This window comes from Mirounga leonina, unplaced genomic scaffold (assembly GCF_011800145.1).
Source record: "Mirounga leonina isolate KUSES-001 unplaced genomic scaffold, KU_Mleo_1.0 Mir_114, whole genome shotgun sequence".
NCBI classification, from domain to species: domain Eukaryota; kingdom Metazoa; phylum Chordata; class Mammalia; order Carnivora; family Phocidae; genus Mirounga; species Mirounga leonina.
Window position 1 is genome coordinate 14,396,485 of NW_023270265.1, and position 13,818 is coordinate 14,410,302.

A 13,818-nucleotide genomic window follows, 5' to 3' on the forward strand; every position below is an offset into this window, starting at 1 on the left:
TTTTGTGGTTAGGGCAAGGCTCAAAAGCATGGCTCCAGCTGGTTTTATGAGACCTCGGTGACAGTGACCACTACACCATTGGCTATAACATAGACAAGGACTTGAGAAGAAAACTCTGGACATAACCATTATAGGAGATTCAATGGGGACATTTTTCCTCAGAAATTCCCTTCAGAGGGATATTGTCCAATTTTATTAGTCATATACAATCATTCAAACCTCTGTCCTTGCCCTCCACCAGGTGATATCCAGATTTTCTTCATGGGTAGAGGGCCAGCCAGCCAGGTATAGGTCCCATGTCTAGAGCCAGGGGCAGTCTCCAAGCTGGGTCTTCTATGCCAGTCAGTATATGGTCAGGGAGAGGGTTGCGGGAGGAGTCCAAAGGGTGAGCCAGTCAGCTTGTGTCAGGGAAAGCAGTATCCAAACACATTATTGCAATAGGAAAATAGCCAGGAATTTGCAGTGTGTGAAAACACAGCAGACCTATGAGTCATCTGGGAAGAAGTAGGTGTCTTAGAAGGTCTTGGATTACCTTGGATAGTCTTCAGAAGATAGCAGGTTAAGGGTGATTGGGTGTACAAACTCTGTCTGAGCAAGTGGCGGATGGGCAGGCAGTGACCCCAGCATGGAGTAAAGCTGGCTCTCGTGCTGCAGGGCACCATTGTCTCCTGTGCGGGAGCCCACTTGTCTCTATGGAATGTCAATGGACAACCCCTGGCCAGCATCACCACTGCCTGGGGCCCTGAAGGAGCCATAACCTGCTGCTGCGTGTTGGAGGGGCCAGCATGGGACACAAACAATGTCATCATCACTGGGAGTCAAGACGGCATGGTTCGGGTAGGTGTGTCTTGGGCAAAATGAAGGCATGGTACAAGAAAGTGTTTTTCTCTGTTCTGCTCACTTCTTCCAAGAGTCTAAATCTGTAGGCTGCATTTCAAGCCAGGTGGCAGACCAGACCAGATCTCCACAGCAAGTGAGGGCAAAGGCAAGTCTCCCTCCAGGCAAAAAGTAAATAAATAAATAAATAAATAAATAAATAAATAAATAAATAAATAAAATTATATATGTATAATTTTATATATACATACACTCATGTAATGAAATAAATACTTATTGTCACAAGGTGTGAAAGCCAAATGGTCAAATGCACAAGAACATAGCCCAGTGCTGAAAAGAAATATTTGAGCCATCCATTCACACACTTGTCCATCCATCCATCCACCCATCTATCCACCCACTAATCTATCCAGCTGTTTATCTCTATACCTATTCATCATCCATGCATCCTTCCGTCTATCTTTCCATCTACCCATCCATTCATCCATCTACATGTCCATCTATTCATCCATCCTTCCAGTAATACATCTACCTACCTACCCAACTATTTATCCCTCTACCCTCCTTTCTTCCTTTCTTCCTTCCTTCTTTCCTTCCGTCCTTCCTTCCTCCTTTCCTTCTTCCCTCCTTCTCTCCCTCCCTCCCTTCATTCCTTTGTTCCTATCCTCCCATCCAGTGATCTATCCTTCCATATACCCATCCATTTATCAATGAACCCATCTATCCACCCACATATTTGTTCATCTATTCATCTATCCAAACACCTAACTCTGGCTCTGGGCCAAACTTTTCATACAAGCCATAGGGGACACAGAACTTAATGGTAATAGGCCCTTAAGATGCTCATATCCTGGAAGAGAAGAGAAAAAGAAAATACATGTATGCAATGCATGCTATGACCAGGATAATCAAAGAGTGCCATGGATCCTCTTAGGAAGGCCGTGGTGAGGGAGAGCATCCTCCCTCAGCAAGAAACCAGGAAGAGAAGGAAACAAACACTGAGGTGAAGAACAAGGTAATTTTTCTGAGACTGACAGGAAAGATGAAGGAATAAGTAAAGAAGGAATCATTCAGAGGCTAACTCAAGAAACTGTCAATTGAATTCCACAGTTTATGAAAGGAAATGTCAAATATGCCACAAGGTATTCAAGAAAATGCCCATTGAATTCTACAAATATTTATGAAAGCTTGCTGTATGACAGCAAGAGATAAGACTGAGGAAGTCCCTTCAAGAAGCCTTTATCTGTGGGCTCTGAGGGGCACATGGTCTCTGCAGAGAGCCGGGCATCCTGGGCTAGCCAGAACATGAGGAGGTCAGCGAGGCCTGGGCTTGGTGGGGTGCGGCCCACGCTGTGGGTCAGTCAGAGGAGCCCGGGCTGTCTGAGTAGCAGGTGCATTTCTTTCACAGACCCCCAAGTCATGAGTGGGAGTCTTTCAAACCCTCAGCACTCATTCATCCAGGAAGATAATTGAGCTCCTGGGATGGCCCAGCACTGTGCTAGGCCCGGTGTGGAGCTCACAGAAGCATTAAGGGGAGGCTGGTCCTTGTCCTTTGGCTACGGAACTTCCAGACTCAGCAAGTGAGAAGCCATATGTGGTCAGCCAGAGGACGCTCACAAGAGGGCTTGGGACCAAGAGCCAGACACAGAGGATGGGGAACCCTAGCTGCTGAGTGGGGAGGGAGGCCTCCAGGGATGGCGGCAGCAGGATGAGAAGGCATTAGCTAGGTAAAATGACAATAAACTAGCTGCTGAGTGTCACCCCTAGAGCTGAGGTTGAGGGCAGATGCCCTGTCACAGGAGTGCAAAGTGAACCCATCCAAGTTGAACTGTGCTTGGCCGAAGCCCAAGTAATCTTTCCCAGAGAATACACTAATAGTGGAGGTGAAAGGGGACCAGGCTCCCACACCTTCCCTCAGAGTCCCTTGGACGTGAGGGAATGGAATGGGCCCGAGCCTACAGACAGGATCATTTCCCCAGCCATGGCCTTTTCTCTTTTCTGGACAGATTTGGAGGACTGAGGACATGAAGACGTCTGTTCCTGGGCTGGCAGCACCAGAGGAGACCTCAGCCCCACCTCCAAGCCCTAGAGGTACCTGCCCTGCTTAGGGTGCGGGGCACGCTTGCCTTGCTCAGTCGTCCCTCTCCTCTCCCCTCCTGTAGTGCCATTCAGGCATACAGAGCCCAGGGAAGCCGTCAAGTCTCTCTGGATGTTGCCAAGTTGGGGGGACAGAGCATAGTTTATTGCAAGCTCCTAGCAGATGTGAAGCATCATGGAGAAGTCCTGTTGCATCCTGGCCCCATCTTGCAGGGACCAGTGAGCTCTGGGATGCTCCCTGGACATGTGAACAGTGGTGATGGTGGTTGTCAGGACCTCCTGAGCTTCAGAATGGGGCGGGGGGGACACGCCTTGCAGAACTTGGTTTAATGTTCTCCATCTGCCTGGATGACTCTTCAATGCCAAACTTCCCAGCCTAGGGCCTGGGTCCAAATACCTACTTGCCTAGATAGCCAGGCTACAGACAGGAGCAAGGAGGGGCCACGGAGGGGCCTTACCATATGCCTGGGGAGAAGAAGTGGTTCCATAGTGCCCTAGCCTTCCCTGTGGATCCTGGTTCAACCCACCCAACCCCATGGCAAGCTCCTCAAAGTGGGTCTGGGGGTCCTCTGCATCAGCATCGCCCAGGAGCCTTATTAAAAATGTAGATTTGGATCCTGTTCCTACCTTAAACCCCAGCAAATGATTGGGGCTTGTTAGATTTCCATACCCAACAGGTCCCCAGGTAAGTGTGGTGTGCACTAAAGTAAGGGAACAACTATTCCAAAGCCCTCTTTGGGTTGTGGCAGATGGGCCTACAGGAGGGAAATCTGCTCTTTCTTCTGCCATCATGGCCGCTGGTACCACAACGGGCATGGCCACCATTTCGGAACCCGGAGGGAGAGGGCTGGCCAGGAGCGGCTTCCATGGTGCGCACTTGCCGTGAGTTCTCTTGTTTGTCACGGCAACCGTGTGAGGTCGATTTTACTCTGACACCCCTGTGTAGGATAAGGAAGTTGAAGCAGAGAGAGGCTTAGTAACTTGCCCAAAGTTATATGACTACTGTAGTTTTCACTTCTGCCACGAGAGCAGACACAACCAACCTCGGACTCACGTCACACTGCCAGACTAACCTCGACCACAGATGCTGCCATGCATCACTATCGACAGCACCACCCCCGACCATAGACCCAAAGGTCACCATCAAAGCCATCACCTCCTTCTCTTATACCACAGCTGTCCCAATGGCCCCACCGTCACCTCCTCCAGTGCAGCAAACCTTTCTCAGCTCTATCTTCATCGAAGATTTTGGCCCAGGACTGAGACATCTTTCCTGGTGTCTGTGACAACAGGAAAGGTGTTACCATGAAGTATGGATTCTCCTGTCATCATGAGTCTCTCTGGTTTGCTCTGCATCCCAGGACCCATGATCTTTCATGGGAGAGAATTTCCCAGAGTGCTGAGGGCTGCCTTCTGAAAAGAGTAGCCATTTTCAGTTAGTTCCTTTCTAGAATGTACTCCACACCTCCTTGAGTCATTTAGCCATCCATTTATGGTTCTTTCTTCACAGAAGCATACACAGACATCTGATGAGCCCTTACTAGGTCCCAGGCTCTGCACAGGGAATCCCTTCCTTCAAAGTAGGGCCATCCGGAAACACTTGTCAATAATCTGGGCTGACCCAGAGCGGTGAGCTCACAAGGATCTACAACCACATTCGCTTCATTATTCCTAGTGTCTCAAGGGTCTTTGGGACTACAGGGCATCAGCCCATCTCAGAGTAAAAAGAAAGATGTGTGGGGCTTGTGTATTCTAAGAAACTGACAGCACTTCTTTGGAGAGCAGGGCCCAGACTTCCTCCCCGACTGCCACAGTCTTGGAAGAGAGCTAGCACAGGATCCTTGTTCTCTAGCCTGCCCAGGTGTCCCTGTCTGTGGTGCACCTGCCTGAGAGCATGCCAGTTCCGGCGTGGGCGGTACTGCCCACTTCTGGAGCCATGGTGGTGCAATGAAGTAAAGGTAGATAAATGGATGTCTGAACAAGAACGCTGCGTGGATGGAAAGACAGATGAACAAAGGGCACGTCAGAGACATTCTGCTGATTCTGGAAGTGCCAGCGTATTCATGGGGTTCTACTCGGAATCAGCAGTTGTGCTGAGACTGTGCTCATTGGGAGTGAGGTCCAGAGCAATGGAAAATGAGATAAAAAGCAGGAGACAAGGCTCTAGACCTGGCTCTGTCCCCAACAGCTTCTCTGTCCCTCAGTTCCCCCCCTCCCCGTGAGATGGGGGTGCTCCTGTACATCCTAACGTGATGACAGAAAAATAATAGGACATAGACAAGAATCTACTCAACAAAATGCAGGTCGTCCTTATAATTTTCACAGGCTTGAAAGAGCCTCTCCCCCCCCCCCCCATATACCAGCTGATGACATTAGGGAGCTCAAAGACAGTTTCAGGCTGGCAAGAGCCCCCTCAAGCCCAGGTCCACATCCTTCCCCTGCCGTTTGCCCTGACCTGCCTGAGGTCACCACTGTCAAATAGAATTACGTGCCAGGGTTGTGATCACAGTTCAAGGGAGGATTCAGGTGAAATGACATGAGGGCGCAGACACATTCATAAAAACCAGGCTGGGCCACAGTATGGAGCTAGCAAGTCCATGTGAAGGCTTGCAAACCCAAGCCAGTGGAGGTCTTGCTGTTCTCAAAATACTGCTCGAAACGGTTTTGCTGGAAAGCAACAGTATTGGGCACGACACATAGATATTTGCACACGTGTCCTATTGGCGTGTATATCGCTGCATCCCTCAGATGTCGTAAGGGGAAAGAGAGGAGATCTTTGAAGATATTAAGGATGCTGCATTTGTGTACAGATGTAATCTAATTTCTGCTTGGAATTCATTTATTTGTCATTTGAAGCAAGGACCAACCCCGTTGAGCACAATTCGTTTTAGGAATCGCCCCGTAGATTTGGACTCAACCTGGTACATAAAAAGTGCTTGGGGAAGGCTTGTTGTTTGGACTTTTGCACAGACACAAAATGCGCATGCATTTCCTGGGCCCAGCTGGGGCAGCGGCATCTTCCCGCCCGGCTGCTGAGGGACCTCGCGGGGATGTACCCTGCCCATGTGTCTCCATCTCACCCTTCCATGCTGAAGGAATTAGTGTCTGTCCCCAAATGCAGTCATTAAAATGAGTGAAGTAACAATCATTGAGTTATATTTTTTGAAAAAACGTTCTCAGCATTTAATTATTGGTTGTGGCGTGAGAGGATTTAGATAAGTTGATAATGCCGACTTTATGTAATTTGTTTTTACTAGGCAATTACGGGCTGCATTACATCCTGGCAGCAAGGTATTGTGGGGCATCTTATTAAGCATAAAGCCAGTAAACACTGATGAACAATTTTGCTGAACTAGGCATGCAATTTAGAAAGCAATAATACACAAATCCAATTTGGTACACAATGGATACCGCAGCACGTCAGCACATGGAACTATCACAGGCTGCAAATTAAATTGGGACGGCCCTTTTTGCAACAGCAAGGCCAAGATTAAATATATTTTCCCCCTCAATTTAACAAGTTGCTGACCACAAATATAAATACGTGTGTATGTGTTTGTGGCCCTGCATGTGGACGTACATGTGCATGTGTGTGAGCCCACTCGGGGTTTCGAACGATTCCCTTGCACCATCCGCACAGGTCACAGGTGGCAGAAGAATCTTGCCCTGTGCCGAGAGCTGGATGTCAGCCTTGCTTTGACCGGGAAGCCCAGCAAGACCAGCCCTGCGGTGACAGCTCTGGCCGTGTCCAGGTAACCAAGGCCTGGCTTCTTCAGGCCTCCAGCAGTGGGCGCCAGGGGCACCCCTAGGAAAGGCCCCCCCTACAGCTCTAGGCTCAGGCTGCCTGGCCCTGGAAGGTGGTCTCACTACTACAGGGACCTGGGAGGGCCCACCACGCACAAGAGGCAAACAAGGTGCCCATGTCGGGCCCTGGGACGTTTTTTTAACACGCACATGTTCTTGCTCGCTCGCTCTCAAATATCCATGAATTCATGAAGAAATCTAAAGGGTAAAAGTATATGGCTTTGTAGTTTCATGCTATAGAGAGACCTTTTTCCTGAGGCTCACTACCGATTATAACATTTGGTGTAGTGATGATCCTATGTCACAAAAAAAAAAAAAAAAAAAAGCCTTTGAAAGCTCTAAGGCAGTGTAGAATAGACGAGTCTGAGACACTACCCTTGATAGAGAGCATTTTATTCTTCACAGCTACCCCATGGCAGTAAGCGGTACTTCCTATCATTAATCCATTCCACACACTAGGAAGTGTAGCCTCAGGAGGCTATGGACCTTGGAGAGCTGCTTCCCTTCTTCCCTCACTGCCCTGGAGTGGGTGGCTCAGGGTCCGTGGTGGTGGGACCCACACAGTGTTCTAGAAGCCAGGCTGAAGTGAGGTAGGCTAGGGTGGGCCATGGGCAAAGGGACAGAGGGTCCAGAGCCCTACTTCTCTGCTAGAAACCTTGCCATTCGTTTGGCTGGGGGGACATCAGGCACACCTGGAGATGTTGGCGAGAAAAGTCTGGGCTTCATCCTGCCACTTGCAGCCTGGACATCTTGGAGTGTCCCTCCGTAGTCACGAAGGAGGCCGCAGCCCTCCTAGTTCAAAAGTCCCCCTCCCCCTGGGTCAAAACATTCTCCAGTTCTCCCAGCCCCTCCCCCTGCCTCAGGTGGAGGCCAGGTGCAGGCCCCACGGGGTCCTGGACTGAACCCCCTGTGTCACAGTTGCCTGAGGGCCGGCTGGGCTAAGTGGGACTCACACTTGGCTCTAACGCTCCTGTCTATTCCTTCTCTTCCCAAGAAACCAGACCAGACTCCTGGTCGGCGATGAGAAGGGGAGAATATTCTGCTGGTCTGCAGAAGGGTAGGAAGAAAGAGACGGTGGAAGTCTGGCCGAGCAGCGTGTGTCCTGAGCTGCAGCAGCACCCCGCAAATGTGGGCTGACGCGGTGCCTGGGGCTCAGGAGCGTCTCCCCCGAGAAAGGGCTGCTGGCCTCAGAGCCGCACACCCTGCACCACTCCACGGCCCGTGGGACTTTGGCCTTGGATTGTCCAAGGACGCACTCTATAAAAAGGAAAGCACCCTGGGAGCCTGGGAGCGGTGATCTGGAAACCATGACTTGCTCACTAGCTGCCCACGAACTCACAGGACTCACCTTTACGGAGGGCTTATTCTGTGGGGAAAAAAAATTGGGTCGCTTACTAGAAACTAAGGGGAAATATTGGATTGTCTTTATTTTATTAAAACAACTATTTTCCAGATGCAAGAGGGCTTTTGAGTATAAAATCACCACCCTTTTCCACTCAGTTGTTTGCCTCCCATACCTAGAAAGGCAAGAAGCCCTCAGGGACGCACAGCCCACTCTCAAGAATGTTTCTCAGGCCCTCCCGTCTCCCTCTGTGGAACCTGACTCTCTTGCAGGCTTGCTTGCTGGACAGGGGCTCATGGGGAGTGAGGGGCCACACTCAGGAGGCCTACTTCTGTGGCTGAGCCACAGGACGTGGACATGAGGCTGCCCATGCCAGCCTGGGAGATGGGGGAGAGACACCCCACCATGGTATGCCTGCCCTGTCTTTGTACCCCACAACAGGCTTGGGCTTGGCAGGCTCTTCCCAGAGCCTATCCTTACACAAAGGTCAAGGGCCCCAGTCCACATGCCAATTCGGAGCTGGAGCTCATCCTGGAAGAATCTGGGCTGCTGTGTGACTTCTGCCCTCCAGCGGAGAATATGGCAGGTGAGGTAGTTAGTGGAGCCCCTCTGAGGAATTCCAGTGCCTTCCAGAGCATGGGTCACTCTCAGTCCCGTCATTGGGCACTGAAGGCATCACTCTATTCCAGTGTCTTCTCTCTACCCCCAGCCTTTCAGAGCTCCTTGAGAGGAAATTCACTGCCTCTTCAATGAAGTCAAGTCCAGGTGGGTGCATGGGGATTTAGGGTAATGAAGCTCCTTAACAACTCCCCTACCTGAGATTTCCTCTCCAGGGAACACAATCCTTTCCATATTTCTGCAAGTCCTGGAGAGGCCCTGATGAGTGTCCCTACCCAACATAGCTCAGACCTGGGGATGGCAAGAAAATGGAGTGTTTTATGAGCTGGTTCATCCGGTCTCTGGGGGCAGTGAGTCGATTTAAAGATAAATTTTAAGAACATAGAGGTGGTATGCAGCTATGCCAAAGAGAGTGAGTGAGGGATGGATAGGAAAGAGTGATCTATCTGTAAATTTCGAGGGCTTTGCAAAGGGCAAGATGGAGGAGGAGGTGCTTCTGAGGTCCATTGCGCCCCTCCCTGGATGAGAAGGGCCTGTGTCTGACCCCAGGGCCAAGGATCACACCACCCCCCGCACTGTCTGCGTGTGCTGTTAGCAAAGAGCCCATTTGCAATCCCCTCATCAGTCTGGGGCTGCACCGAAGGACCATAAATTGAAGAGCAGAGAGCACCACTCCCCAGGAAGGCCAAGAAGCAGGGTCATAAATATCAAGGCTGGGCCTGCTGTCTTGTTTCAAAACACCATTCATTGCATTTTCCTGGGGCTGAAAGGTCTGATGGCCCAAAGGCTGCCTTGGGCTCATTCACTTGACAAACATATCCTGAATGCTGCCTTTTGCTTCCTCACATCACTGGGAAAAGCGGGGGAGGGCATCAGGTCTTACTGTTGGAGTCTTGGGGCTAAGATGTCTGTGCAAACAAACGTGACTTTGAGGTGGAATGCTAAAGAGAGAGATGCACTGTGCCCAAAGGTAGGCCCCAGGCGATATTGTGGCTGTCATAGTCTGCTCAGGCTGCCAGGACAGTGCCACAGGCTGGAAAGACTTTTCACAGTTCTGGAGCCTGGAAGTTCAAGATCAAGGTGGCGGTCGGCAGGGTTGGTTTCTTCCGAGGTGTTTCTCCCTGGCTTGTAGGTGGCTGTCTCTCTCTGCGTCCTCACATGGATCTTCCTCTGTGTCTCTCTGGGTCCTAACCTCCTCTTCTTATAAAGAAAGATACCAGTCATGTTGGATTAAGGTCCATCCTCATGACATTTTACCTTAATTACCTCTTTAGAGATGTTATCTCCAAACACTGTCACATTCTGAGGTCCTAGGGATCGGGACTTCAACCCACGAATTTGGCGGGACAAAATTCAGCCCAGGACCCTGGCTGAAGGAGGTGGCCTTACAGCAAAGCCTGGAAGGACAGACATGACTTAGCCGTGGGCAGGTGGAGAGTATGATGTTGCAGGAAGAGGAGACCGCAGGGCAGGCCAGGCCGGAGCCAGAAGGGGCAAGCCGGCAAAGAGAGAAGGCGGGTCACGTGGAGGCTGGGAGGAAGAGAGGCTGTGGTCCAGGAGCTGCAGGGGCTGCGGCCAGCGCGGGCTGGCGGTGGGGCAGGGCCAGCGGGAGTGAGGGGGCAAAGATGGACCATCCACCCCAGAGATAGATGCCCAGAGCCCAGCTCACAGAAGATGCTCCACGCGTGTTGCTGACGTACGTGGCCGCACAAATGAATGCATGAGCCATGGTGGCAAGCCCTTCGGAGCTGATGGCTCCGGGGGTGAGGAAGAGCTCTGAGGGACAGCAGGCCGGGCAGCAGCGCCCCCATGGCAGGGGGCGAGGGGAAGCGAAAGGGACTGAAGGTGAGAAGAGACAGGAGGAGACCGGTGACTGCTGGCCTCCGTATTTCACCAGGAGAACCGGCAGACAGGGATTGAGCTGCGAGGGTCACGTGGATCCAGGCCCCTGCCAACACCCCAAACCTAGCAGTGACGAGGGGACCCCAGAGCAGGAGCCCTGCCAAGAAGTCTGGATGTAGCTCGGTATCTGGAGACTGGAATCTGAGGATGGATCATGAATAAGAGCAGTTCCCCGGGGCCCCGGCAGCCTGAGCCCTTTCCCCAGCATCCCCACTTCCTGCCAACAGCAGCCTCAGCTTCTCTATCTGTAAAATTGGATCCTGGTGTCTACCTAATGGCCTGTCATGAGATTAATGTTGTATCTGCTTATTTTATGGAGGGCTGAAGCAAACAACAGACTGCCTGTCCTGACATGATGCATCTTTCGATATATCACAGATTCAGTCACTCACCAGTATCTTCTCTTGCTGAGCCCAGCCCTGTGCCAGGGTCCTGGGGACAGAGAACCCTTCTGCCTGTTCCCAGGGATGCTCCCTGCCTGGGCTGGGGAGAGGCTGAGAGAGCATGACGGGAAGCCCGCTCCCGCGCCCGGAGATTTCTCAGGCTGGAGCAGGGGTGTTCACGCAGGATAGCCTTGCTTCAGGAATGTCCTGGAATGCAAGTCCAACTCTCAGTGACCTGGTCCCTCCTAGAGCAGAAGCTGTAGTCTGCATGTTCAAGTTTCCCAGGCCGTGCTGATGAGGGTTCCAGAGTGCCCACTCAGAGATATTCTGGAGTAGACAGTGACAGGACCTGGCAGGGATGGAGGTCATTTGCCCTCTGCTGCCCACCCTGCAGTCTCAAGACAGGTGGTGAGGGGCTTCCCTGGCCTCTGGGGTCAGGCACCCCCATGTTCCACTCACTTTCACTGGTTCAGCCAGAGACAGTAGCTGTGCCCAGTTCTCGCCCAGTTGAGCTCCTCCCCATGACAACTACTTACTAACTGTGAGACCAGGGGCGCCTGGCTGGCTCAGTCGGTTGAGCGTCTGACTCCTGGTTTCGGCTCAGGTCGTGATCTCAGGATCCTGAGATCGAGCCCCCATCGGGCTCTGCGCCCAGAGGGGAGTCTGCTAGAGATTCTCTTTCCCTCTCCCTCTGTCTCTGCCCCTGCTCACGCATGTGCACGCAGGCTCTCTTTCTCTCTCTCTCTCAAAATAAATAAATAAATAAATATTTAAAAAAACAAAAGCAAAAAAACTGTGAGACCAGTCCCCACCCCCCAAGCCCACCACTGCGATGACAGAGGGCTCCCACACTCCCATCCTGGGAAAGTCTCAGCTCTGCTCACCATTCCAAGTAAATGCTGCTTTCCCACCCATTCATCACAGTAACGCTCATCCTGACCTCCTTTGGATTTCTACCTCCTCTGGGAGGCCAGGGAAGAGAATCCAGTGCAATGGACATCCCTCTAATTGCAGAGAGGAGGGCAGGGCTTTCCAGTTCAGTCTGCAAAAGCACAAGATCAGGGTTTGCATTTGCATCAACCCTCTGGGAGACAGCTTTACCCACTGTGGATCCCAGCAAGGCTCGAGCCATGCCCACCTCTCTATCTGGACAGGCTTGGGCTCACCTGGGACATACTTAGCCTAAAACCTATTCATTGCTTATCAGAAGTTCAGATTTAACTGAATGTCTTGTATTTGTACTTGTTAAGTCCCCGTGCCCTGCTCCCTGGACCTCCTAGAGGCAAAGAAGGATGGTGGCCTGCCCAATGACCTGACACGCCCATCATATTCAGTGCATGACAGTGAATTGCTTCTGTGAATTGCTAGAACCTGGTGGAGGGACCACAAGAGGTTCTTTGTGCCACCACCATGTTTCCTCTGGCCCTTGCTCTCGGCAAGCATACCTTGACCTTCTGGTTTTGTTCCTTTGTGCTCTGGACTCCATTTGGGACAGAAGCTGCCTCCCCCAGGCTTAGCCAGCAGCTGGAAGCCAAGTCCTAAGAACCCAGTCACGGGCCTGCAGAGAACTCAGAGATTGGATTTGGCCACATTAGCATGCAGCCGAGCAGGGCACATCTGCGGAGGAATAGACTCTTCATATGAAAATCCTGATGAAATTTGTTTAGCATAAAATCAAATCTCTCTAAGCCAAAATCAGTTTTGCTTTAATAAGTTCTGGGTACATATCACATGTGCAGATCCAGGGCGTGCACATGCGTGCGTGTGCATGCACGCGTGCATGCGTGTGTGCGTGCGTGCGTGTGTCTGCCCACACGAGTGTGTTGTTCCCATTTCATTCTTAGGGCTGCTGCCAGGGGCACCTTCTGAGTCTTCTTAGTAAACAGAATTCTCCAAGTTATCTCCTTCCCCCAAATCCCTGAAAGCTCAGGGAACACTGTGTGGTCCAGGGCTGAGCTGTCCGCCCGCAAAGCAGCTGATACAGACTTTGCCCAAGACCCACTATCGCCATTTGCCAGAAATGATCACCTTACACCCCCCACCCTGCCGTGACCCCAAGTCCCCCAGGCCCAGCGCTCTGCCCGGCACACTGTGCAGCCCTGCTCTTCACGCAGCCAGTAGGCACTGATGCGATTTCACTGACGGCGGAGTGATGGCTTACATTAACTATCCACCCAGGCAATTGCTCATTCGTCTGTTCATTCATTCATTCCTTTATTCATTCATTCACTAGCATTGCCCAAGGGACCACTGAGTGTTCCAAGCCAGGCTGGGGCCTGATGGAGAGAGACTGAGTCTGGACACGGATGCCTGAAACTTAACCCCTAAGAGCCTGTAGGCATCAGGGGTCACACACAGCCTCTAATTCTGCTCTTTTACAGGTGGGGAAGCCAGGGCCTAGAAAAGGGAAGGGACGTAACTAAGGTCGTGTAGCAGGGCAGTGGCAGGACCTGCTCAGGGCTCCGGACAAGAGCACCCTTTCTGCAGTACCGCATGGCCTCCTGTTCCTTGGGGGGCCACGGACAGATGGAGGTGTAAACAGCCTGCCGCCAGGCCCTGAGCCTCAGCACCCTGCCTTACTCTCCAGTGCCTGGGTTTCTGGGACTGGCTGCCCCGTCCCACCTCACAACAAAACAGGGAGGATGAAGAGTGGGCCTAGATGCTCCTGGAAGAATACAAAAGAAAAATGGGTTGAACAGTTTGTATCGGAAGAGACCAGCTTGGCTATCTCCTGCAACAAGGAACTCACTGCCTCAAAAAGCAGCGCTCTGGGACCTGGAAGTTGGTCCTCCACAAGTCTCAGGAGGCCCCCTGCACCGCGTGTCCGGGACTCTG

The 13,818-nt window shown here is 51.7% G+C and overlaps 1 protein-coding gene across 3 annotated transcripts in view; it reads left to right on the top strand.

Moving 5' to 3' along the window:
* Positions 1–8,197, top strand: part of WDFY4 (WDFY family member 4) — a 292,015-nt gene extending 283,818 nt beyond the window's left edge. For all 3 annotated transcript variants that reach the window (XM_035023705.1, XM_035023725.1, XM_035023715.1), the window contains exons 59-62: positions 655–837; positions 2,844–2,928; positions 6,575–6,686; positions 7,733–8,197. In XM_035023705.1, the coding sequence (XP_034879596.1) occupies positions 655–837; positions 2,844–2,928; positions 6,575–6,686; positions 7,733–7,799 (447 nt within the window). In that variant the 3' untranslated portion in view covers positions 7,800–8,197. The remainder of the gene's footprint in view (positions 1–654; positions 838–2,843; positions 2,929–6,574; positions 6,687–7,732) is intronic.
* The last annotated feature ends 5,621 nt before the right edge of the window (positions 8,198–13,818 follow it).